General features: G+C 41.8%; 1 protein-coding gene across 3 annotated transcripts in view; it reads right to left on the bottom strand.

Moving 5' to 3' along the window:
* LOC126458470 (regulatory-associated protein of mTOR) overlaps positions 1-24,136 on the bottom strand; it is a 336,732-nt gene that overhangs the window by 221,226 nt on the left and 91,370 nt on the right. For all 3 annotated transcript variants that reach the window (XM_050095547.1, XM_050095548.1, XM_050095549.1), the window contains exons 6-7: positions 14,748-14,807; positions 14,574-14,674 (exon numbers count right to left, since the gene is read on the bottom strand). In XM_050095547.1, coding sequence (XP_049951504.1) covers positions 14,574-14,674; positions 14,748-14,807 — 161 coding nt within the window. The remainder of the gene's footprint in view (positions 1-14,573; positions 14,675-14,747; positions 14,808-24,136) is intronic.

The raw sequence follows: 24,136 nt of genomic DNA, 5'->3' as shown, positions 1-24,136 counted from the left end.
ACGGAAAAGGACTGGAGAGGTCTAAGAAAAGGGGTGGATTTTGGGAAGTCACCTAGAGCTGCGGGTTATGGGAGATTTACCACAGGGAATGAGAAAGAAAGACCTTCTTATCCTGTGCGGTAGGTCTCCCCCGACCCGTGGTTCTGCATGACTTTCTCGAAATCAACACACTTTCCTAAACCCCTCCACTCCTTTTCCTTCACACCTCTTCATTCCTCTTCAACCCTTCTGCCTGAAGAAGGAGCCACTGGCTCCAGAAACAATGTAAGGAAAAGATAGATTGCTTCTTACCGAAAGAAGACATGTCAAGTTGCAGACTAGCACCACACACATATACACACAAAGCAAGCACACGTCATGCACAGACAACTGCTAACTCCAGCATCTTGGGCCAGAGATGGTGGAGCTGATGGTCGTGTGTGTGTGTGTGTGTGTGTGTGTGTGTGTGTGTGTGTGTGTGTGTTTGTTTTGGGGTGTCACTCTTGCAGGCAGCCAAGACAAACCCATGGACTGATGTACGCCAGCAGGTGGTCAAGCTGGAAAAACTTCCAGTTTCACTTACAAACAAGTCACTTCACCATTCGATTTTCTTGTCATAGCTGACCCCACAGTGTACAATACATTTGAGCAAGAATCTTTTCACACTTTGAATTTACAATTCATAAAACAGCAAAACAACTAAAATGGAACTTGCACAAGGGTTTTTCAGGCAACTGCCTATGAAAGACTTGGGTTTCAAACTAGCAGCCAGTGGAGTCAAAGAAGCTGAAGATTATGTTGTGGCCAACACCAGCAAGGAAATGATGCTTGATACTGCATCTAATGCTTGCTGTGGTCTTCTAGTAACTTACAAGGCCATCCCAACTGAAGGTCACACTTGAAAGAGTAGCTTCACAGCTGCTCATCACCATATCCTCTTGGAAATTTGGCATCCACCACCAGTACATATCAAGGCTTCTTCTTTGCAGATGGTCACAACAGTGTGGGTCCACTAGCTCAGACAGCACCCAACATGGTTCCAAGATCTCTGCCTGACAAGGGTCTGTGGTGTATCCCATGGCCTCAACCCTTGGATTTCTGTGGCATCACTGATATCAACTTTGCCTCTGCCATCCTGTTCAATGGCCACCAATTTCTTCTCCAATAACGAAATCTCTGGTTCCACGGTAACCTACACAACTGCCATCGAGTTTGTCTTGCAGTGTCTTTTCATGTCAATGCTGATGGACATAGATCCACTGCCTTCAAAGGTGGCAGCTCCTCTGCATCCCATCAACACCACACCACCAATGTTCACCTACGATGGTAACTAACGGGTTGCAGGGAAATGCTACCATGGAAACCAAGTAGTTGTCAGAACATTACTACTGACCACTGTAGCGGCACTAGTCAGGGCACTGATCCTCAGATATGCCCTCAGATAGGATCACGTCAGACTCCAACATATAAGCTTGTGCAGGACCAATCTGACTCTCTTCTCTGTCTGTGTTGGTCCTAGCAGTGGAGTGTGTGGTACAAGTGTAATAGTTTGGTTGTGATGATGATGTTTTGTTTGTGGGGCACTCGACTGCGCGGTAATCAGCGCCTGTACAAAGACCCAGTTTTTACACAGTCCAATTTTAACACAATCCAATCTAACCACTGTCACAAACGATGATGATAATGATGATGAGGTGGAGGAGGAGTAGGCGGCTAACACAAACAACCAGTTCCCACGCACAGAAAATTCCAACCCAGCCAGATTTGGTTATGGTGCTCTCTGGTGGACTCTTATTAGTAATAGATGAAATGCTGATGTGGCTTGAATGGAATTTTGCTTGGAATACAGGCTTACAATAACTTGCAGTGCTTATGAATAGTATCTTGTATTAATATCTCTTGCTGTGAGCAAGCTCTGCTAGTAGCATGTGTAGAACACCTTTTACAAAAATAAGTTAATGCAGACTTCAATATTTATAAACATACAACGGTAATACACACATCATAGATAGCAATGTTATCTATATCCGAAAATGTCTCAACTGACATATTACAGGCACCCAAATATCTAGGCAACAAAAATGTACAAGTTGTACAGGATGCCTACAAGCAATATCCTTAACATATTAATTGCACTTGCTTCACTACAACAACAATATTGCGAAATGTGTCCTGCATGGAAACATAGTGGAAAATTAAAACTTTGAGCTGGACCAGGAATCAAAACCAGGGGCTTTGCTCTTCACAAGTAGTGAGTCATACCTGGATAGATGAGTTCATTGAGAATTTGCCCAGAAAAGGCAAAAGATTTTGGGTTCAAGTCTGTGGTCACCACTCAGTTTCAATCTTGCAGAGTGAAAAGTCATTCTGAGTGTTGTGTGTTATCACAGTTAATCCAAGTTCCTATGATATGTACTCACTCTTCTTTCCACCCCTAAAAATATTAACAATTTAACCTTTTTTGATACCTCCCAATGACACAATACTCACATACTACTTTTTTTTAAATATCCTAACTAGCAGGTAAGCGCAGTTTAATTTCAACATCCCATATACGATATTCAAGTAACTTTCTGCTGCTAATCACTTCGTATTGTCTGATGGCTGCTGCGATCAGACAACCATAGCAAGGTTATCCAGTGGGAACGTCATAAGAAGGACCTCTTCTTTCAGTTGATGTTGGGGTTTTATTATGCACAGAAGAGCATCAGAATGATATTATTGTCAGATTTGATTATCCAAGAAATACAACTATGATAGGGGATCGTAGAAAGGAAGAAAGATTAGTTGGTTGGTTGGTTTTTGGGAAAGAGACCAAACAGCGAGGTCATCGGTCTCATCGGATTAGAGAAGGACAGGGAAGGAAGTCGGCCGTGCCCTTTCAGAGGAACCATCCCGGCATTTGCCTGGAGCGATTTAGGGAAATCACGGAAAACCTAAATCAGGATGGCCGGACGCGGGATTGAACCGTCGTCCTCCCGAACGCGAGTCCAGTGGAAAGATTAGTGTTTAATGTTCCATCATATATATATATATATATATATATATATATATATATATCTCTTTGGTCCCCCTCTACGATTTTTACCCTCCACGCTGCCCTCCAATGCTAAATTTGTGATCCCTTGATGCCTCAGAACATTTCCTACCAACCGATCCCTTCTTCTAGTCAAGTTGTGCCACAAACTTCTCTTCTCCCCAATCCTATTCAATACCTCCTAATTAGTTACGTGATCTACCCACCTAATCTTCAACATTTTTCTGTAGCACCACATTTCAAAAGCTTCTATTCTCTTCTTGTCCAAACTATTTATCATCCATGTCTCACTTCCATACATGGCTACACTGCATACAAATACTTTCAGAAAAGGCTTCCTGACACTTAAATCTATACTCGATGTTAACAAATTCCTCTTCTTCAGAAACGCTTTCCTTGCCATTGCCAGTCTACATTTTATATCCTCTCTACTTTGACCATGATCAGTTATTTTCCTCCCCAAATAGCTAAACTCCTTTACTACTTTAAGTGTCTCATTTCCTAATCTAATTCCCTCAGCATCACCCGACTTAATTCGACTACATTCCATTATCCTCGTTTTACTTTTGTTTATGTTCATCTTATATCCTCCTTTCAAGACACAGTCCATTCCGTTCAACTGCTCTTCCAAGTCCTTTGCTGTCTCTGTCATTGGTGAACCTCAAAGTTTTTATTTCTTCTCCCTGGATTTTAATACCTACTCCGAATTTTTCTTTTGTTTCCTTTACTGCTTGCTCAATATACAGATTGAATAACATCGGGGATAGGCTACAACCCTGTCTCACTCCCTTCCCAACCACTGCCTCCCTTTCATGCCCCTCGACTCTTGTAACTGCCATCTGGTTTCTGTACAAATTGTAAATAGCCTTTCGCTCCCTGTATTTTACCCCTACCACCTTTAGAATTCGAAAGAGAGTATTCCAGTCAACATTGTCAAAAGCTTTCTCTAAGTCTACAAATGCTAGAAACGTAGGTTTGCCTTTCCTTAATCTTTCTTCCAAGATAAGTCGTAAGGTCAGTATTGCCTCACGTGTTCCAACATTTCTACGGAACCTAAACTGATCTTCCCCAAGGTCGGCTTCTACCAGTTTTTCCTTTCGTCCGTAAATAATTCGCGTTATTATTTTGCAGCAGTGGCTTATTAAACTGATAGCTCGGTAATTTTCACATCTGTCAACACCTGCTTTCTTTGGGATTGGAATTATTATATTCTCCTTTAAATCTGAGGGTATTTCGCCTGTCTTGAACATCTTACTCACCAGATGGTAGAGTTTTGTCAGGACTGGCTCTCCCAAGGCCGTCAGTAGTTCTAATGGAATGTTGTCTATTCCCGGGGCCTTGTTTCGACTCAGGTCTTTCAGTGCTCTGTCAAACTCTTCACGCAGTATCGCATCTCCCATTTCATCTTCATCTACATCCTCTCCCATTTCCATAATTTGCCTTCACTACTTCATCCCTCAGAGCTGCCCATTCGTCTTCTACTGTATTTCTTTCCCCCATTCCTGTCAATTGTTCCCTTATGCTGTCCCTGAAACTCTGTACAACCTCTGGTTTAGTCAGTATATCCAGGTCCCATCTCCTTAAATTCCCACCTTTTTGCAATTTCTTCAGTTTTAATCTACAGTTCATAACCAATAGATTGTGGACAGAGTCCACATCTGCCCCTGGAAATGTCTTACAATTTAAAACCTGGTTCCTAAATCTCTGTCTTACCATTATATAATCTATCTGATACCTTTTAGTATCTCCAGGATTCTTCCATGTATACAAGCTTCTTTTATGATTCTTGAACCAAGTGTTAGCTATAATATGATTAATTATATGATTATTAATTATTATGATTATAATATGATTAATTACCTATAATATGAACTATATGTTAAATGAAATGTCAGTCACCCTCAGGTCATACACATTTTCTTTATCAAAAAGTAAAAGCAGAATCAATTAAAACATGAATTTCATGCATGCATACTTATGATAAATAACAAAGAAAAAGTTTTTAGAATATGTAAAACAATAAAGTTGGCTTGCTAAATAGATGTGTGTTTTTACTTTCTATTTAGTAGTGTTATCAAACCTTATATGTAAATTAACATTTTCAAATGATGAGCGTCTTTAATATACGATGAATTAACATTTGATTAAATAAACTAGAAATCAGGTAATAATCTAAAGACATGTTACATGGTTAGGTAGGGATAGGTATAAGGAAAGCCTTGCTGCAGTCATTTGTCATGTAGCTGTGGAGAATACGATGATCCAACACATTTAAATAACTAACAAAGTGTAAAGTATGAAAGTATGTGACAGTTCAACAAATAATATTTTGTATAAATGTGTGGCTTTCAGCAATGATAGCTAGCGTCTTAGACTATCATCCGACATTTTGTTTTGTTTGTCAAGCGTTCAACAGTTGTTAACTTTTTTTTTTTTGTTTTTGAGATCATGTATTCAATATACTACTTAACTTTCTTAGTTTTCATAGTATTCATAATATTAAAGTCCCAAAACATTCATCTCCGTGCTCTAAATGTGCTGATGTTATTGGTTTTACAATGAAACTGTGAATTACTATAGAATTTTGAAATCCTGCCATGTTGTGAGCAATGCCATCTTAGGACCTATTCACACACAGACCAGGCTTTCACAAGGCTGACAGCCATCCCCCAACTCCTGAGGCCTTGGGAAAACCACTGATTACCTTTCACTGGGCACTCACTCACTGGCGACCATGTAGTTTGCCATGACAGCCCAGTTGTCGTGCCACAACTTGCCCTCACCCGCCAAACCAGTGCTTACAATTCCACAGCTCAATAGTTTTTACTTATTTGATTGCTCACCAGCATATGCTTTATGTTACAAGCAGTTTGTCCATTAAGTGATCATTATGGGTGACATAATGCAAACACAATAGGTATTACATTACCAATCAATAGTGATAATTTTCTCAGTACCTAAATTTTAAAGAGCAAGAGTCAGAAGCAGCAGTGGCGCTTTGATTTGGAGCATTCTGTTAGAACTGTTGATTGTCAGTGGAAAGAACAATTAAAGCATGCATTGCAGAGCAGAAGTAGTTAGCACATTGGCTATGCTACATCTTCCCCTGCTAAGAATGTGTCATGCACCCAAATTACGGTCTGTGCAACATTCTAATATAATGGTATATGAAAACATCAAATGAGAACGTGACAGTTCTGTTGTAGTGTTCATTTCTAGGAATTAAAATTGGTTTTTCGCCACAGGCCATGAACAGTGACAGCATGTTAAGTATGATGCAATTTCTATTCACCAAAACTGTACAAGGTTCAAGCACTTTCACCTGCAGAAAAAATTATAATCCATCACTTTACCTAGATAGTGCTTTCTTATGAATATTATCTCAGCACTGTAAGTGATGCACTGTGAGTGATACACTTCTCATCACTAAGCCTATTCAAGCATTCTCACCATGCCCTATCTCCTTCCTCTTTCACACTTACACCCTCCCCACCCCCCTGTCGCCATTCTCTGCCTCCCCTGTCTCCTTTCTTTAATTAAATTAGTTTCACCATTCTCCCATTCTCACTATCAGTGAGAAACGGTCCTGATCCCAACAAACCATAACCACAAAAGAAATAAAGTTCAGTAAACACTGGTTTGAGAAAAATATCCGTGGCCACCTAGGAACAGGGCACAAATCCAAGACCGACAGTTCAGATTTGGGTTTCTCAAGCTTTCACAAAATCATTTGACGTAACTGCAAGGATTATTTCTGCGGAAAGGTCACAACTCGTTTTCTGCTCCAACCTTTTCCAATTTGTGCTTATGTTATATCTCAAATGACTTAACTATTGATGGAACATTAAAAACTAATCTTCACTATTTCTTAGTTAATCAAATCTGAAAATAACATCCTGTCTGATGCCCCTCTGTACACAATAAAATCTCAACATCAACTGAAAGAAGAGGTCCTTCTCAGGACCATCCCACTGGAAAACCCTACTTCGGTGGTCTGAGACCGAAGCAGCCATCAGAGAATATCAGTGCTTAGGTTATAAAGTTACTTGAACCTCTCCAGGGGACAACACCTTGACAAAGCACTGTCTGTACAGGTGGAGAGACTCGTGTATCCGTGTGATGCTGAGGGCTAAGCTGAAGGTGGAGGACCTACTGCCGGAAAGGCCCCAGCCGACGGATCAGACTAAGGGTGGCCCACAACGTCCCATCTTCCCTATCCACTACTTTTCCTACCCAATTCCCTTTCCCAACTCAAGGTGTGATGCGATCCATGCTGAGAGGTGCGTGGCACATGGGAAGATGTGTCCCAAATGGAGCCTCACGGATACCGGCCGACCTCCCTGAGTAAGTAGCCTTACACCGAGCGGGGTATTCCTGGTGTGGACCGTGCAGATCCCCAAATCTCGTGGGACCAATATGGACATGACTGAAGAAAATAACAAAAAAAATTGAGGGGTAAATTGAGACCTCAGACACCCAAACATCAGGGTCAGGACCGATGGAAGTCATTCCCACTACTGAATCAGGGTCTAGACCTGAGACAGAAATGGGAACTGTAACCGAGAAGTTAGAACAGATTAAGATCAAAGCCTTGTCTGGGGCCTAGAGGAGAAAACTACTCAGGGAACAGAGGAAAAAAGAAAGAAAGAATGGCTTCCTAAAGACAATTGGAGGGAATTAAAGGGACTTGAACCTAAGACCCCCAGAAAAAAACTGTCTCAGATTGAAGGGAATACGCAGACCCCCACAACATCGAAGACAGGTAGCAAAAGGATAAGGGAGGAATCTAAGACTCCCTCCTCCCTGGATAAGTGAGTCCAGAAAAAACCAAGGCAATAAACAGGGAAACAGACCTATAGTAATGCAGCCTCGGTTTTTAGGATGGCAGTTATCCAGAAAGGCTATCCACTGGTGGCCATCACCTGGCAGCAGGAGGAATTGGTACATATGGCCCTCTTTGAAAAGATTGGGGAAGACACTGGCCCAGGACCCAACTTCCAGAGGGTCTATCTAGATCATTGTGCCCTCATTTTTGTCTTGGGGGGGGGGGGGGGGGGGGGGGGTGTACACAGTGGAAAGCCTTAAGGACAAGGTGCCCATAATATTCCCGTGGGAAGATGCGAACCTGCTGGTCAAGATGCCAGTGGAGCTTCTTAAGACAGCAAAGGTGTCAATATGGGTACCAAAGATCCTTAAGGAAGTGTCTCCTAAGACTCTGTTCGAGAAAATAGGGGCCCAGAACCCAAAAGTCTCGACAGGAGACTGGAGTGTGACCGACCAGAAGGTTGTACCGGAAGGACGAACCCTAGTGGTGGACGTTGGGAGAAATCCCTGAAGACAATGTGGAAGCAGGACCTGAAATTGATTTTAGGGTTCTCGCAGGTCACCGTCAGGGTTCTCGCAGGTCACCGTCAGGGCTCTCAAAGGCCTCAAAGATGGCAGCAAGACAGAGACTGAAGGTACTTCAGATTAATCTGCAGCACAGTAAAGGGGCCTGTGCTGCCCTGAGTCACTGGCTGGTGAGGCAGGAAGTGGATGTGGCCCTGATACAAGAATCCTCTTTATATAAAGGGGGTGTATCAGGTCTTGGTGGCACTGGAGGTAAGCTGATTTATGCTAGAAATCTAAGGAACTACAGAACATGCATCTATGTAAGAAATGGAATTTCTTTCATGCCAATGATGGATTTCTGCTCCAGGGACTTAGTGACCATTAAAATGCAGCAATGTGAGAAAGGTATCACGATGGAAATTATTTTGGCCTCAGCATATCTTCCTTATGAAGACAGCTCTTCTCCTCCTTTGGAGGTTTGGAGACTGGTAGAGGCTTGCCATCGGCCAGGTGACCAACTGCAGGTGGGATACAATGCCAATACCCACAACCTAGTGTGGGGCAGCAAGGACACCAACAGTAGAGGTGAGTACCTTCTTTAATTTCTTTTAGCTAACAACTTGGAGGTCCTGAATAGGGGGCAATGAACCTACACTCAGGAATAGCAGAAGAGAAGAAGTAATTGACATAACCTTTGGTACCATGATGATGGGCAGCAATATCAAACAACGACATGTGGTGTTAGAGCCATCTTCATCGGACTACATGTACATTAAATTCAAGGTTGAGATGGGAATCAGACAGACCATGACCTATAGGAATACCAGGAAAACAGACTGGGGGACATATGGGAGGGACCTTGACTCGGGCTTATCGGAAATTAAATCCTCGATAAGAAATTTAGGAAGTAGCAGAGGCTGTTACCTCAGCTATAGGGACCTCATATCAGGACAACTGCACAATCACCAAGAAGTGCACAAATAGGAGTGTCCCTTGGTGGAACAGCAACTTGGAAATGCAAAGAAAACTGGTACGGAGACTGTTTAACATTGTGAGAAGCAAAGTACAATGGGCTAAATATCATGAGGCCCTTGTCAATTACAACCGTGCAATCAGACAAGCAAAGAAGGCATTCTGTGAGGAAGTGGAGAGCACAGCTGCTCAAGCCAGACTTCACAGAATTCTCACTAGAGTACCAACCAATACAGCAGGTACATTGAGGAAGGAGGATGGGGAATATACAAAGACAGCACATGAAATGCTGGAACTGCTCCTCAAAACTCACTTTCCTCAATATGTTCTGCTGGACAACACAGACCAGAATGTGATACCGGAGAGACAATGGTTCTCAGGCACTCGAAGAGAGGACTGGGAATTGGCCAAAGAGTGTGTGAACTTTAATAAAATCCAATGGGCGGTGGGAACATTCCAACCGTTCAAGTCACCTGCCCCAGATGGAATTTTTCCAGCTCATCTGCAACAGGCAGGAGAGAAGCCCATAAGAGTCCTATGCAGTTTATTCAGGGTTAGCCTAGCAGTAGGAATCATTCCCAATGCTTGGAGGGCAGTAAAGGTTGTCTTCATTCCAAAGCCAGGGAGAACTGATCATACCAAGGCCAAGGATATGAGACCAATCAGTCTGTCCTTCATTCTCAAAACATTGGAAAACTGGTTAATGTGTACATCGGGGAGAGGAGGCTAATTAGGCCCTTCTACATTCAAACCAACACACATATCAACCAGGTAAATCATGTGAGACAGCTCTCCACCAACTCGTTGGGAGGGTGGAGAAAACACTTCACTTCAAAGAAATAGCCCTCTGCATCTTCCTGGATATCAAGGGGGCCTTCAGTAACATGACACTCGATTCCATGGTAAGGGCAGCAGAGGTGCATGACCTAGGGACCACTATATGTAGGTGAACCAGGACCATGCTTAGTGGAAGAAAGGTTGAGACTACCATCATGAATGAAAAGATGGTAATTAACATCACTAGAGGCTGCCCACAAGGAGGAGTTCTGTCCCTTTATTGTGGAATCTAGTGGTGAACGAACTCATTGAGGAACTAAATTCCAGAAAATGCTTCTGCCAAGGATACGCAGATGACCTTGTCATAGTAATACTTGGCAAATTTACTGACACAGTTATAAATACGGTACAAGGAGGATTGGACATTGTGCAAAATTGGTGCATCAAACTGGATCTGAGGGGTAATCCTAAGAAGACTGGTGTGGTTCCATATACAAAGTTCGACTCTAAGGCTCTTCAATGAAACTCTACCTGTGAAGGTGATAGTAAAATACCTAGGGGTAACCTTGGATGAGAAACTAACGTGGACCCCTCACATTAAGAGCATCTGCTCCAAGGCAAAAAGTACTCTAGTGAGTACCAGAAGGGCTTGTGGCAAAAACTGGGGCCTACGCCCCAGGGGTATGCACTGGATATACACCACAGTGGTAAGACCTAGGATTTCCTACAGGGCCGTAGTGTGGTGGAAGAAGGTAGAACAGTGGGTTGCAGCTAAGGAGCTTGCTAAGGTGCAGAGACTGGCCTGCTTAGCCATAACAGATGGAATTAGCAGCACTGCTGGAATGGAAGCCATGCTGGACATACCTCCACTACACCTTTGGATCAAGATGGAGGCAGCAGCTGGGGCATACAGACCTAAAACTGGCAAAAACTGGGTCTCATTCGGATATCCAGAACACACTAACATAATGAGTGAGGTAAATATAGGAATGGCTGGAGAAATGCCTGCCGACTATATAATAACTCCCAACTGCTTCAACAAGCCTTACAATATAATAATTAGTAGCAGGGAGCAGTGGGGAAAAAACAGTTCAACACTGTACGGGAGACATCATTTGGTTCATCGATGGGTCGAAATCAGACCAAGGAGTTGGAGCAGGGGTGTACAGGATTCAGCTAAGACTCAAGGGCATCATCTCTCTAGGAAAACTGGCCTCTGTATTCCAAGCTGAAATTACGGCAATCAGGGCATGTGTGGAGGAGAATATGCATAGGTGCTACAATGACCATAGCATCAACATCTATTCAGACAGCCAAGCAGCCCTGAAATCATTGGCAGCTCCTGCAACAAGATCTAAGATTGTTGCAGAATGCCACAGGGCTCTGTTGGAGCTAGGGGGAAGCAATAGGGTAAACCTAGTGTGGGTCCCTGGCCACTCTGGGATCTGTGACAATGAACAAGCCGACAGATTGGCTAGGATGGTGGTAATGACTCCATTTATTGGACCGGAACCTGTCCTGACAATCACTAAGGCTATGATCAAACTAGAACTACAAAACTGGCTTAGGAAACAGCGTGTAGAATATCGGACCAAGGTCCATAAACAAAAACATGGTAAGGTAATGATGCCCATCCCATTTAAGAAGCTCTGTAATCTTGGTGTTGAACAGAAAAGAGATCAAACTCATGACAGGCCATGGGAATTTCAAAAAAACACCTACACACAATGGGTATAACGGAAGAAGACCCTAAATGTAGGATCTGTGATGATGGTGAAGAAACTGCATCACACCTAATCTTCGAATGCATAGCAATGGAGAGCAAAAGATGCAGAATCTTCAGGACAAGTAGACATGAAGAAATTGTATCTAACAAAAAACTGGTAAAGGGACTCCTTGCACTATTCAAGGGCATTGGTTGGCTTTACTAGATGTATAGGGAGTGATACTGCACAATAAACCCAGTTTTGGTGTGGGCCGTGGTGGGTTAGACTTAAGCTGTTCTTGCTTCCCTGTTAAAATCAAATAAAGTTACTTGAATATCATGTATGGCATGTTGAAACTGTTAAACAATTAGCTGTTACCTGCTATGCAGTATGTTAAAAAAGTAATATATGGTGATTATTATGTTATTTGGAGGTAACAGAAAAAGGTTAAAACACTGATACTAAAACTGGAAGATTAAAACTGAGTGCCAAACTAAGACTCAAATCCACAACCGTTGCCTTTTGAGAGCAACTGCTCAACCAACTGAGGTATCCAAATGTGACTCATTTCTCATGAAGAGAAAAGGTTCTGGTTTTGAGTCCTGTCCAGTGCAAGGTATAATTTGCCAGCAAGTTTGAACACATGGCACATTTCACAATACTGGCATGGTAGTGAAGCAACTGCAATTAATATGTTAAGGATATTGCTTGTAGGTAATCTGTAAAACTTATATATTTCTATTGCTTAGATATTTGGACGCTTGAACTATGTCATGTGAGACATGTCTGGACACTGACAGCACTGCTGTATATGGTGTGAGGATTGCCAGTTTATGTTTACAAATACTGAACAGTCTGCATTAACTTATTTATACAAAGCTCTCCTAACAATTTATTCACAAAAAGAGATATGAGTAGAAGTTACGATTCAGAAGCACTGCAAGCTACCTTAAGTCCGTATTCCAGCAAATTCCATCCCAAGCCATATCAAAGTTCCATCTATTACGAACACAATCCACCAGAATATCACCATGTCCAGATAATCACACTCGCACCACACACTACACTGTCAACATCAACAAACAGAGTGAAGGGAGACAGACCACCCCTGTGCAAACTTATTAGTTAGAGTCTGACAGGATCGTGCCCAAGGACACACATGAGGATCAGTGCCCTGATTGGTGCCAATACAGTGGTCAATAGTAATGTTGTGACACCTACTTGGTTTCCATGGTAACATTGGACAGTGCCAGTACATCCTATCAAACTCCCCCACTCCCTCTCCCCCCTCCCTGCAACCCATTAGTGACTGCTGGAGGTGAACCTCGGTGGTGTGGGGTTCGTGGGATGCAGAGAAGTCGTCACCTTCGAAGACAGTGGATCTATGTCCATCTACATTGCTATGAAAAGACACTGCTAGACAATACTCAATGTCAGTTGTGTAGGTTACCCTGGAACTGGAGAATTCGTTACTGGAGGAGAAATTGGTGGCCATTGAGCAGGATGACAGAGGCAAAGTTGATATTGGTGATGCCACAGAATTCCAAGGGTTGAGGCCATGGGATACACCACAGACCCATGTCAAGCAGAGATCTTGGATCCACATTGGGTGCCATCTGAGCTAGTGGACCCACACTGTTGTGACCATCTGCAAAGAAGAAGCCTCGATATGTACTGGTAGCGAATGCCAAAAGTCCAAGAGGATGTGATGATGAGCAGCTGTGAAGCTATTCTTTCAGGTGTGACCTTCAGTTGGGATGGCCTTGTAAGTTACTAGAAGACCACAGCAAGCATTAGATGCAGTATCAAGCATCATTTCCTTGCTGGTGTTGGCCACAACATAATCTTCAGCTTCTTTGACTCCACTGGCTGCTAGGTTGAAACCCAAGTCTTTCATAGGTAGTTGCCTGAAAAACCCTTGTGCAAGTTGCATTTTAGTTGTTTTACTGTTTTATGAGTTGTAAATTCAAAGTGTGAAAAGATTCTAGCTCAACTGTATTGTCCACTGTGGGGTCAGCTTCGACAAGAAAATCTACTGGCAAAGTGACTTGTTTGGAAGTAAGTGAAACTGGAAGTTTTGTTTGTCTTGGCTGCCTGCGAGGCTGGCGCTCCTAAACTTAATTATGTAAATTTGTTTAGCAAGAACATGTACCAGTCAGTGTCCAGAAGAAATTTCATTCCCAATTTATGGCAATACATCGATTTTGACCCAGACAGTAAAGATACATCTGATTTTGGTATCTTATTTTTCAACCATTTTACACCTCAAATTATTGTTAATATATATAAACTATGGATGTATTTTATTTCACAATATGGTTTTCATAAACCATGTTATTGAACACTAAATATATAATTAACTTCTATAACAGAAGTAGTGTTGCTTGTGTGTGTGTGTGTGTGTGTGTGTGTGTGTGTGTGTGTGTGTGCGCGCGCGCGTTTGAGTGCGCACGCGCAGGGGTGGGCTTTTGTTAATATGTATGGATGGAAAGTCCTGGTGGAACTTAAATAATGCAAGGAGTACAGGTAACAACTCATAGCTCAAAAAAGGAATCATCCTAAACCTAGTGAAGTTTTCAGTCTTGATTATGCCCCTTTTGACAATGCCATGCCTTTATGATTTGGTGAGTTGTTACTTTTACTCCTTAAATTATTTTTAATATGTATAAACTATGTATGGCTGATTATGAAGCCAATAATAATAATAAATAATAATAATAACAAAAAGAAGTGGAAATAAAATAAATGTGGAAATAAAAGCCAAACATCACCTCGTGGTAATGTATTCCATGCAATTGTGTCAGTAATAGCTGTGAAGATCCAGTTTAACTCTCCAAGCATGGTTCTGCGATCATTCAGCTGGCCTGGAATTCTAAAGATTTTTTGTGATTACTACCAGGGAAAAACATTTTATCAGCAAAAATGACAAACCATGAGCTACTCACTTGTCAATTATATCCAAGGAAAGTTTTGACACTAATTTAGAAGAGTTTTGTATGACAAACCTGAAACAGAAATGAAACATCTATGATGTTACTGTCAATACACAACTTTTTCCACACTTAATAAATGAAAAGAAATTATTATTATTATTCTTTCTTTCTTTTCTCAGACGTTATGTCTGGTCAAAAATGGAATGTGACGCGGACCTTGATCAAGCGTGACTTCCTTTTAACTGTACGGTATATGTTATATTGCATTTAGGAACTTTCGGGTAACTGAACATGTATCAATAATTACGGATTTCTGTAGTTGTATATATAAGTTTGGATGTAACTGTATTGCATTGATGTACTGGTGGATATTGTGTGGTATGACTCCTGTAGTTGATAGTATAATTTGTATAATGTTAACTTTATCCTGATGCCACATGTCCTTGACTTCCTCAGCCAGTAGGATGTATTTTTCAATTTTTTCTCCTGTTTTCTTTTGTATATTTGTTGTATTGGGTATGGATATTTCGATTAGCTGTGATTATTTCTTCTTTTTATTGGTGAGTATGATGTCAGGTTTGTTATGTGGTGGTGTTTTATCTGTTATAATGGTTCTGGTTCCAGTATAATTTGTATTCATCATTCTCCAGTACATTTTGTGGTGCATACTTGTATGTGGGAATGTGTTGTTTTATTAGTTTATGTTGTATGGCAAGTTGTTAATGTATTATTTTTGCTACATTGTCATGTCTTCTGGTGTATTCTGGATTTGCTAGTATTTTACATCCACTTGTGATGTGATCTGCTTCTATTGGTTGTTTGCAAAGTCTGCATTTATCTGTTGTGGTATTGGGATCTTTAATAATATGCTTGCTGTAATATCTGGTGTTTATTGTTTGATCCTTTATTGCAATCATGAATCCTTCCCTCTCACTGTATATATTGCCTTTTCTTAGCCATGTGTTGGATGCGTCTTGATCGATGTGTGGCTGTGTTAGATGATACGGGTGCTTGTCATGTAGTGTTTTCTTCTTCCAATTTACTTTCTTCATATCTGTTGTTATGTGATCTAAAGGGTTGTAGAAGTGGTTATGAAATTGCAGTGGTGTAGCCGATGTATTTATATGAGTGATTGCTTTGTGTATTTTGCTAGTTTCTGCTCATTCTAGAAAGAATTTTCTTAAATTGTCTACCTGTCCATAATGTACGTTTTTTATGTTGATAAATCCCCTTCCTCCTTCCTTTCTGCTTAATGTGAATCTTTCAGTTACTGAATGTATGCGATGTATTCTATGTTTGTGGCATTGTGATCGTGTAAGTGTATTGAGTGCTTCTAGGTCTGTGTTACTCCATTTCACTACTCCAAATGAGTAGGTCAATATTGGTATAGCATAAGTATTTATAGCTTTTGTCTTGTTTCTTGCTGTCAATTCTGTTTTCAGCATTTTTGTTAGTCTTTGTCTATTTTTTCTTTTAGTTCTTCTTTAATATTTGTATTATCTATTCCTATTTTTTGTCTGTATCCTAGATATTTATAGGCATCTGTTTTTTCCATCGCTTCTATGCAGTCGCTGTGGTTATCCAATATGTAATCTTCCTGTTTAGTGTGTTTTCTCTTGACTATGCTATTTTTCTTACATTTGTCTGTTCCAAAAGCCATATTTATATCATTGCTGAATACTTCTGTTATCTTTAGTAATTGGTTGAGTTGTTGATTTGTTGCTGCAAGTAGTTTTAGATCATCCATGTATGATTATTATTATTATTATTATTATTATTATTACTATTACTTTAAGAACCTTAAGCATGAACTGACTAATTATGATGTACATCTGTAGTAGAATGCCTTCTGCTTGTGGTTAAAGATGTCAAAACACTTCTACGGTATTCTTCACATTATTTAAGTTTCTTGATACTACTAATCCTGCAGGAATCACGGCAGCTCATGTTTCATATTATTATTATTATTATTATTATTAATGTAAATCACATTATTGTGTGCAGGTATACATTCAACGCATTTCAACCTTTCACAGAGAGATGCAGTTCAAAACATTTCTTCAAAATAAGGGGACCAACAGCCACTTGTAACATGATGCATAGTAACATGAAGCAATTGCTGCATTTAACATTAAGTTTCTTTTACTGAGACCAGTCTACAATGTCTACTGGTTCAAAGAGTGGCAATCAGTTATTTCAACTCTACTAATTATTATGTTTGTAGACAATAACCTAATGCAATAAAAACACCAAACATCAACCGGTGTCACTGGACTGGAATGGGATAATAGCTTTAGTGGAAGAAGATATACAGCATAATACAACACATGGATATGTTGCAGGTACACCTTAGCACTGGGTGTTATTACCATGTTAGATATCTCTTTATAAAAGCAATAACTACCACACTTAAAGCAAAGAGCTATTGCTCTTTCACCCAACAGACATGGAGAAAGTGGAGTTCTTAGTTGTTGTAGACTGAATATTGTACATCCGTGGACACTGGACCATATTCAAATCATTATCTACCCAGTATCTTCCACGCACTCTACATGTGTGCAAGTAGAATTTAGGAACAGTGTGCATAGTGAAAATTCATTTTTTAATTTCAATACCAATTTTTCAGTCTTCATTTTACCCTTCTTCTGTGCATGTATTTCTCCATTCTCTATCCAATTTACTATTGATGAATCCAAATAAGACCACAAAAGCCAAGTTAAATAAAAACAATTTTCTAGGAAATACAAACCTTAGTCTATTTTATTCATGCCCACAAAATTTTGAGCAAATAAAGACAAAAACTGCCTATTTATAAGAATGAAAGATGACAGCAAAACAATAATCGCACACAATGTGAGATACTTACAAGCTTTCAAAACAGGAAAAAATGGAAAGAGAAATGCACAAGAATTACTCTCAATCCCAACCCAACAGAGACTTATGGGCTGATAGGATGTGATGATATGAAACCCAAGTGCTTCCACAACTGCTTGTTACTTTAATCATGCCCAGACTCCCAATTCTTAAAAATAACTCTCTCTGGATGCAAGTCATCTCTTCACCACAACCTTTTAAACGTAAATACTCAATAACCCTGCCTTCACATATCTTATCTTCAAAACTGTGTGTGTGTGTGTGTGTGTGTGTGTGTGTGTGTGTGTGTGTGTATGTGTGTGTGTTCTAGGAGTTCCCAATGGTGAGGTTACAAAAAGTAATGGAAACATATGTGGTTAAAGTATCAAAAATGTTAGAAAAGAAGCAAGAGGCAATTTGACACAAAACTGCACTCCATCTCTCTAAATCCCATCCACAGTCACCTGCACAATCACACTATCTCACAACTGCTAAGATAGCATAAAAATCAGAGCATAAGTAATACAAGAGGAAATATAAAATAATTACACAGGGATATGTTTCTGGCTCATTACTTGGAACAAACATGGATGAACCACCCACCCAGACAACACATTAAAAACTTCTCCCCAAAATTTTAGGGAACAATTTGGGTATTTCACAGAACCTTCAATGCTGAACCACATTCATACGACTGTCAGTTAAAATAAGGGCAAATCTGTAGTAAATTAGCTGCTGTCCTCTTGTCTGAATATTAAACATAGTCAACAAAAATGTGGCCCACTGTGATCTGCATGCCACAAGCACCACACAATGTAGGGTCCTCCTGTCAGAGCAAGATGTTATGTGCCACAGATTGGTTGGTTGGATAAAGGGACCAAACTATTAGGTCATCAGTCCCCTTTTCCTCGAACAGATGTGTCTATATGACTGTAGATCAGAGATAGCCTACCATGCAAAATCCAGGGGAAGAAAACCCAAAGGTCTACCAATATCAGTGAAGTTGAGGTAATGCACAAAAAGAAGAGAGATAGACAAGGGAAGTAAGGCAAGCAAGGTGCTTCATCTAGGGAGTAACCCGAAAGCAGAGTGCAATAAGGGGAAATACATCCCCTCAGCCTCTGCCACTTACCAGAGAAATTCTACTCAGAGTGAGAATCATGCTGGACCACCAAGCACAGACAGCTGCAGCCTGGTCTGGGCAAAGGAGGCAACAGAGTGTTCTGTCAACCCCCCAATGGGCCGATAAGGTCAAGGGGCCCTCCCTTAAAGAGAGTGGTGAAAGCCCACTTCACGAATAAAACATAAAACTAAGTCAGTTGCTGGAGCATAGTCTCTTAACACCATGTCAGGGAGATTAAGAATCTGCCACAGGGCAGGTAGGTTGGGACTGTTTAGCAAAATGTGGACCACCGTCAAACGGGAACCACAATAACAGTGGGATGGGTCCTTGCTACAGAGAAGAAGACCACGAGTCATCCAACTATGACCGATGAGAAGCCGGATAAGGACAGTAGAGTCCTTGCAAGAGGCCTGCAGTGAGGACCTCCACAGGTCTGCAGTCTCCTTTATCACCCGTCATTTGTTTGGTGAAGTCAGAGTGAGCTATTCCATATTCCATGCACCTAAACCTTGAAGCGTAATACCGATCAGACATCTGTTTCTGAAATACTGGTCTCAAAAGGCTATCAGTGAGTTCGTTTCTTGGGATCACGACGTGGCCTGGGGTCCATACAAAGGTCAGAATGGATAGCAATGACCAAGGGATGGTGAGGGTAGCACTGGTCTACAGCTTTTAAACTGCTCGCAAGGAGTTGCTGCAGATGGAAAAGTACCCACCAGTGTAGGAACCAGATATGCTCAAGGCCACGAGAGATGGCTACCAACTTCACAGTGAAAACACTACAGCCAGCCGGCAAGGAGAGCAGTTCAGTATGTTCCGCATGAGTATACGCAAAACCTACTGGCCAGAAACCATCAAGCCACCAGTGTAGACTACTTTTGAATTCCAGGATGCACCATGGATGGAGAAAAACTGGCGGCAGAGGGCATCTGGACAAACCGAGTCTTTTGGACCTCGTAATAGGTCAGCATGAAGCTGTGGCTGAGGGATGTACCATGGGAGATGTACAGAAGTGGGTCCAGAGGAGAGGTGAAACAGGAAACAACTGAAGTTCAGAGAGGAGAAACAAGTTGTAGATTGCCATCATAATTCCTGATCGGGACCTCTGTTGTGGGAGACGGATTACCATGTTTGGAAAGGGGGGACAGTAATTTGGATGCTTTGGGGAGCTGTGAATGTGGGTAGCACAACTGACAAGCTGTTGCTGGCACCTGATCCACAATGGAGCTCCTGTCGCAAGTCAAACCTCACAGTGGTGTGTCGGATCCAGTATCCACAATGCTGAGGGCGATGCCAAACTGTATGCCAGACCCCATAATCAAGGTGGGATTGTATCAGGGCTTTGTACAGTTGCAGAAGGGTAGTGCGATCTGTACCCCAGCTGGTGTTACTCAGGCAGTAAAATGTATTACAGTGCAGCAGAACTTTCCCTGAAGCTGGCGAAAGTGGGGAATCTGCATCAACCAATAACTGAAGACCAGTCCTAAAAAGTGATAATCCTCCACCACATTGAGTAGTTGGTTGTAGATGTAAAGTTCTGGTTGTGGGTGAATGGTACGACATCAACAGAAGTGCATGACATAACCCACTTGCCTGCACATTTCGTACAGCGCCTTGCAGTCAATGAACAGTGACACCCACACTAGAGGAGCAATAATACAGGAAAAAGTCATCACCAAACAAGATGGATGATAGTGAGGATCCCACAGCTGCTGCTAGACTATTGATGGCTACTAGAAAGAGTGGAACACTCAGTACAATACCCTGTGGGACCCCAGTCACTTGGATATGGGGATACTGTGGCAAGCACCAACTTGAACCCGGAACATATGGTGTGACAGGAAGTTCTGGATGAAAATCACAAGCAAGCCCCAGAGACCCCACTTGTGTAAGGTAGCAAGGAAGTGGTATCACCATGTCGTGTCATAGACCTTTTGCAGTTCAAAAAAAAAAGGGCTATAAGGTGTCAATGTCAGGCAAAAACTGTTCGGATGGCAGACTCCAGGTAAACCAGATTATCAGTAGTGGAACGGCCTTGGTGAAAACCACCCAGAGATGGAGCCAGAAGTTCCCAAGACTCAAGGAGCCAACACAGCCGCTGGCTAACCGTGCATTCAAGCAACTTACAGGGAATATTGGTGAGACTTATTGGGCAGTAACTGTCCATCTCTAAAGGGTGATTGCCCGGTTTCAGTACTGGGACAATGATGCTTTCTCACCAGTGTGATGGGGACTCACTCTCGCTCCAGATGCAGTTGAAGATGGCACGGATACAATGCTGACAATCCATCTGTAGGAGCTTGATCATTTGGTTTTTGATGCGGTCTGGCCCACAGGCTGTATCAGGGCAGTGGGCTAGGACCCTGAAGATTTCCCACACACTGAATGGAGCATTATATGGCACCAGGTGGCATACAGTAAAAGGGAACAGCTTTTGCTCCAACTGCTGTTTTAGGACACGACAGGGTGCTTGATAATTCTCAGACACTGAGGTTTGAGCATAGTGCAGAGCAAAATGTTTGACAACCGTATCTGGGTCAGTGTAGAGAGTGCCATTTGAGGTAACACCAGGTACGCCTGCTTTTTTCTGGTATCCATAGAGATGCCTGTCTTAGCCCAAACCTGCAAAGGAGAGGTACGTGGTCCAATGGTTGAAACATACCGTTCCCAGAATTCTCACTTCCATCAGTTTATTAGATGGCAGATGGAACCGCTTAAAGGCAATAAGGTGCTCCAACGATGGGTGCTGCTTATGGCGTTGGAGATCCCACCTTTAATCTCGAACGGCCTCTGTGATTTCCAAGGACCACCAAAGTACTGTCTTCCATTGGGGTGGGCCCAAGGCACAGGGGATCACTAAATCAGCTGGCGAAAGAATGGCTATAGTCGTACTCTGGATTGCCTCATAGATATCTCCATATGGCAGGCAGCCAAGGTCAACAGCAGAGGCAAAAGCATCCCATTCGGCACTGTTGAGAGCCCATCTGGGCAAGTGTCTGGGGAGTGAAACTGTAGGGGTGACAGGAAGATCAGGAAGTGGTCACTACCAAACAGATCATCGTGGACTCTCCAGTGGACAGACTGCAAATGGAAATATCAATGGCTGAGAAAGTTCCATGTGCCACACTGAAACGTGTGGTGATACCAGTATTCAGGAGGCAAAGGTTAAGTTGTCCCAGTACATTTTTGAGGTCTTTACTGCAGCCAATGGTTTCACCCCACAAAGAGTTATGGATGTTGAAATCGCCAAAGATTAGGAAAGGTAGGGGCTGTTGAGAAACCAATGCAAACAGTATTTCCTGAGACACTTCACAATCAGAAGAGAAGCAAACACTGCAGATGGTAATATCCTGAAATGCCCTTACCTGAACAGCCACAGCCTCCAAACATGTATTAAGAGGCACAAGTTCACTACATGGTGGTGTCTAGAACATGTGTGCAAACTCTGCCTGATACCCTGTCACAGATGGTACAATTCTTATAATATCCCAGGTCTACATGAATGGCTTGGTTCTGTGTTGCTGGAAACCAAGCCTCCTGAATGGCAATGCAGAAGGCAAGTGAAGTGCTTAAAAGATGTTGTAGCTCTGCCAAGTAGTGGAAAAAGCCATTACAGTGCCAGAGGAGGATAATGTTGTCAATGTACAAGGGACCAAGGCAGCAAGTTATGCCTTAGGGTCACCTGCTACCACTGGTTGAGGGGTTATGGCATCAATATACATAGGTTCTGGGTTCCTTTGTATAGTGCGACCTGGGGTCTCAGGAGTTGCTGGAATCTCCACCTCAGCTACTGGAGTGGAACAGGTGAGATCTGGTGGCATGGGTGACATCAAATGTCCTCCCTTTTGGATGACTTTTTCCTGTCTTTCATCTCCTTAGAGGATTTCAATGATTGCGAGAGGGAAGGGGGAGTGAGGAGGATGACCAAGCTTGGATAGATTAGTGAATGGTACGTATAGGGTATAAATAAAAAGGTCGACATGTAGTGGGCGAGCTCATCAGCTGTCGTGGTATATTGAGCACTGTAACATGCTTTTTTTAAGTTGTGTAAAAATTTTCATGAGATTAATTTCAAAATATTTCAATATATCACTGGTTAATAAGATGGTGCTGCCTGATGTTTACACAACAATCAACAAGGGCTCTGCGGCGTCTCAATTTAGTCCAAGTGAGATTGTCAAAATAGCATGTAGTTTTAACTCTATTGGCACTATGGATGTTGTACTTCTACCTTTTATTGATTTGACAACCCATCTCGGAGCATTCTGTTTTATAAATGACAAACCGTGTGGAGTTTCTCAATGCATTTACACTTTGTTCTCAAAATGTCAATGACACGTACGTGAACATACACGCAAAGGTAAGTAAAAGTTTTTGTAAAATTTGGATCATCCCAAAAAATGATTGTTTTATCTTGTGCAGATTACTAATTACCTATTTTCTTTTCATATAGTGTAATGCCAAACTGAAGCTGACAGCAGGACTCTGTCAAAACTAGTAACTGGGATAAAGGTCTTAAAATCAAATGATCTTGGCTCTCACAAAAATTTATATATGTAAATATCGGCCCAACAACATGCGTATATTACATTTCATTTTAGAGATGGCTGCCACTTCCCCAATCTTGTCATCTACGTCCTGCAAAAAGAACAAGAGCTTTGCGGACAAGAATGGATCACCATCAGCCCTTGTACAAACCAAGTACAGTGAAATCCCGCTTTTACACTTTTCAAGGGACTTCAAAAAAATGTTACAGCTTTTACACATTTACTGAAAATAGCACCCTGGTGTCAAAAAACTTAACCACATAATATTTGTAAACACTACTGCATGACCAACATTATGCCAGTATCATTATTTCTCAATAAAAACTTTTTTGTAATGTGTAAATCATGGGAAAATTATATGTTAACACAAAATAGAGTGAAAATTAACATTGTAAACATAGGAAATGTTCATTCAGGGAACATAAAAGGGGAGTTATACTGTATTGTGGGGAGTATTGCTCTGCTTTCTGCTAAGCCCTCAGTTCCTCCCATACCATAGCGAAGGAAGGGAACATTTTAGGGTCATATCTTCCTGCATTGAAAGAGGACTATCCTTCAATAGAGGCAGCAGGGGCCGTAAGGCCACCAGCAGGAGATAACTTCACCTGCTTCATTTGCAGCTGATCTGCCATGGTGCCACTCACTCCGAACAAGGGCTCTCCCCGTGGGTGCCACCCAACCTTAGCAAAGGCTACCTGGTCAGTAATCCATTGCTCAGTGTCCCCATACCCCAGTCATGACAAGCACATACTCCTTGGCGTACATGGGGAGTTTTCAGCTCAGGCAGCAACAATGTGATCCCTGCTTGGTCAGGAGACTACCACCATGCAGGTTCTTGATGATCCCTCCACAAAGGGATGGCTACTGTGCTGGTTTTG

Source organism: Schistocerca serialis, chromosome 2 (assembly GCF_023864345.2).
Source record: "Schistocerca serialis cubense isolate TAMUIC-IGC-003099 chromosome 2, iqSchSeri2.2, whole genome shotgun sequence".
Taxonomy (NCBI): domain Eukaryota; kingdom Metazoa; phylum Arthropoda; class Insecta; order Orthoptera; family Acrididae; genus Schistocerca; species Schistocerca serialis.
Note: the sequence above shows the minus strand (reverse complement) of the source record. Positions and strands in the feature narration are given on the sequence as shown.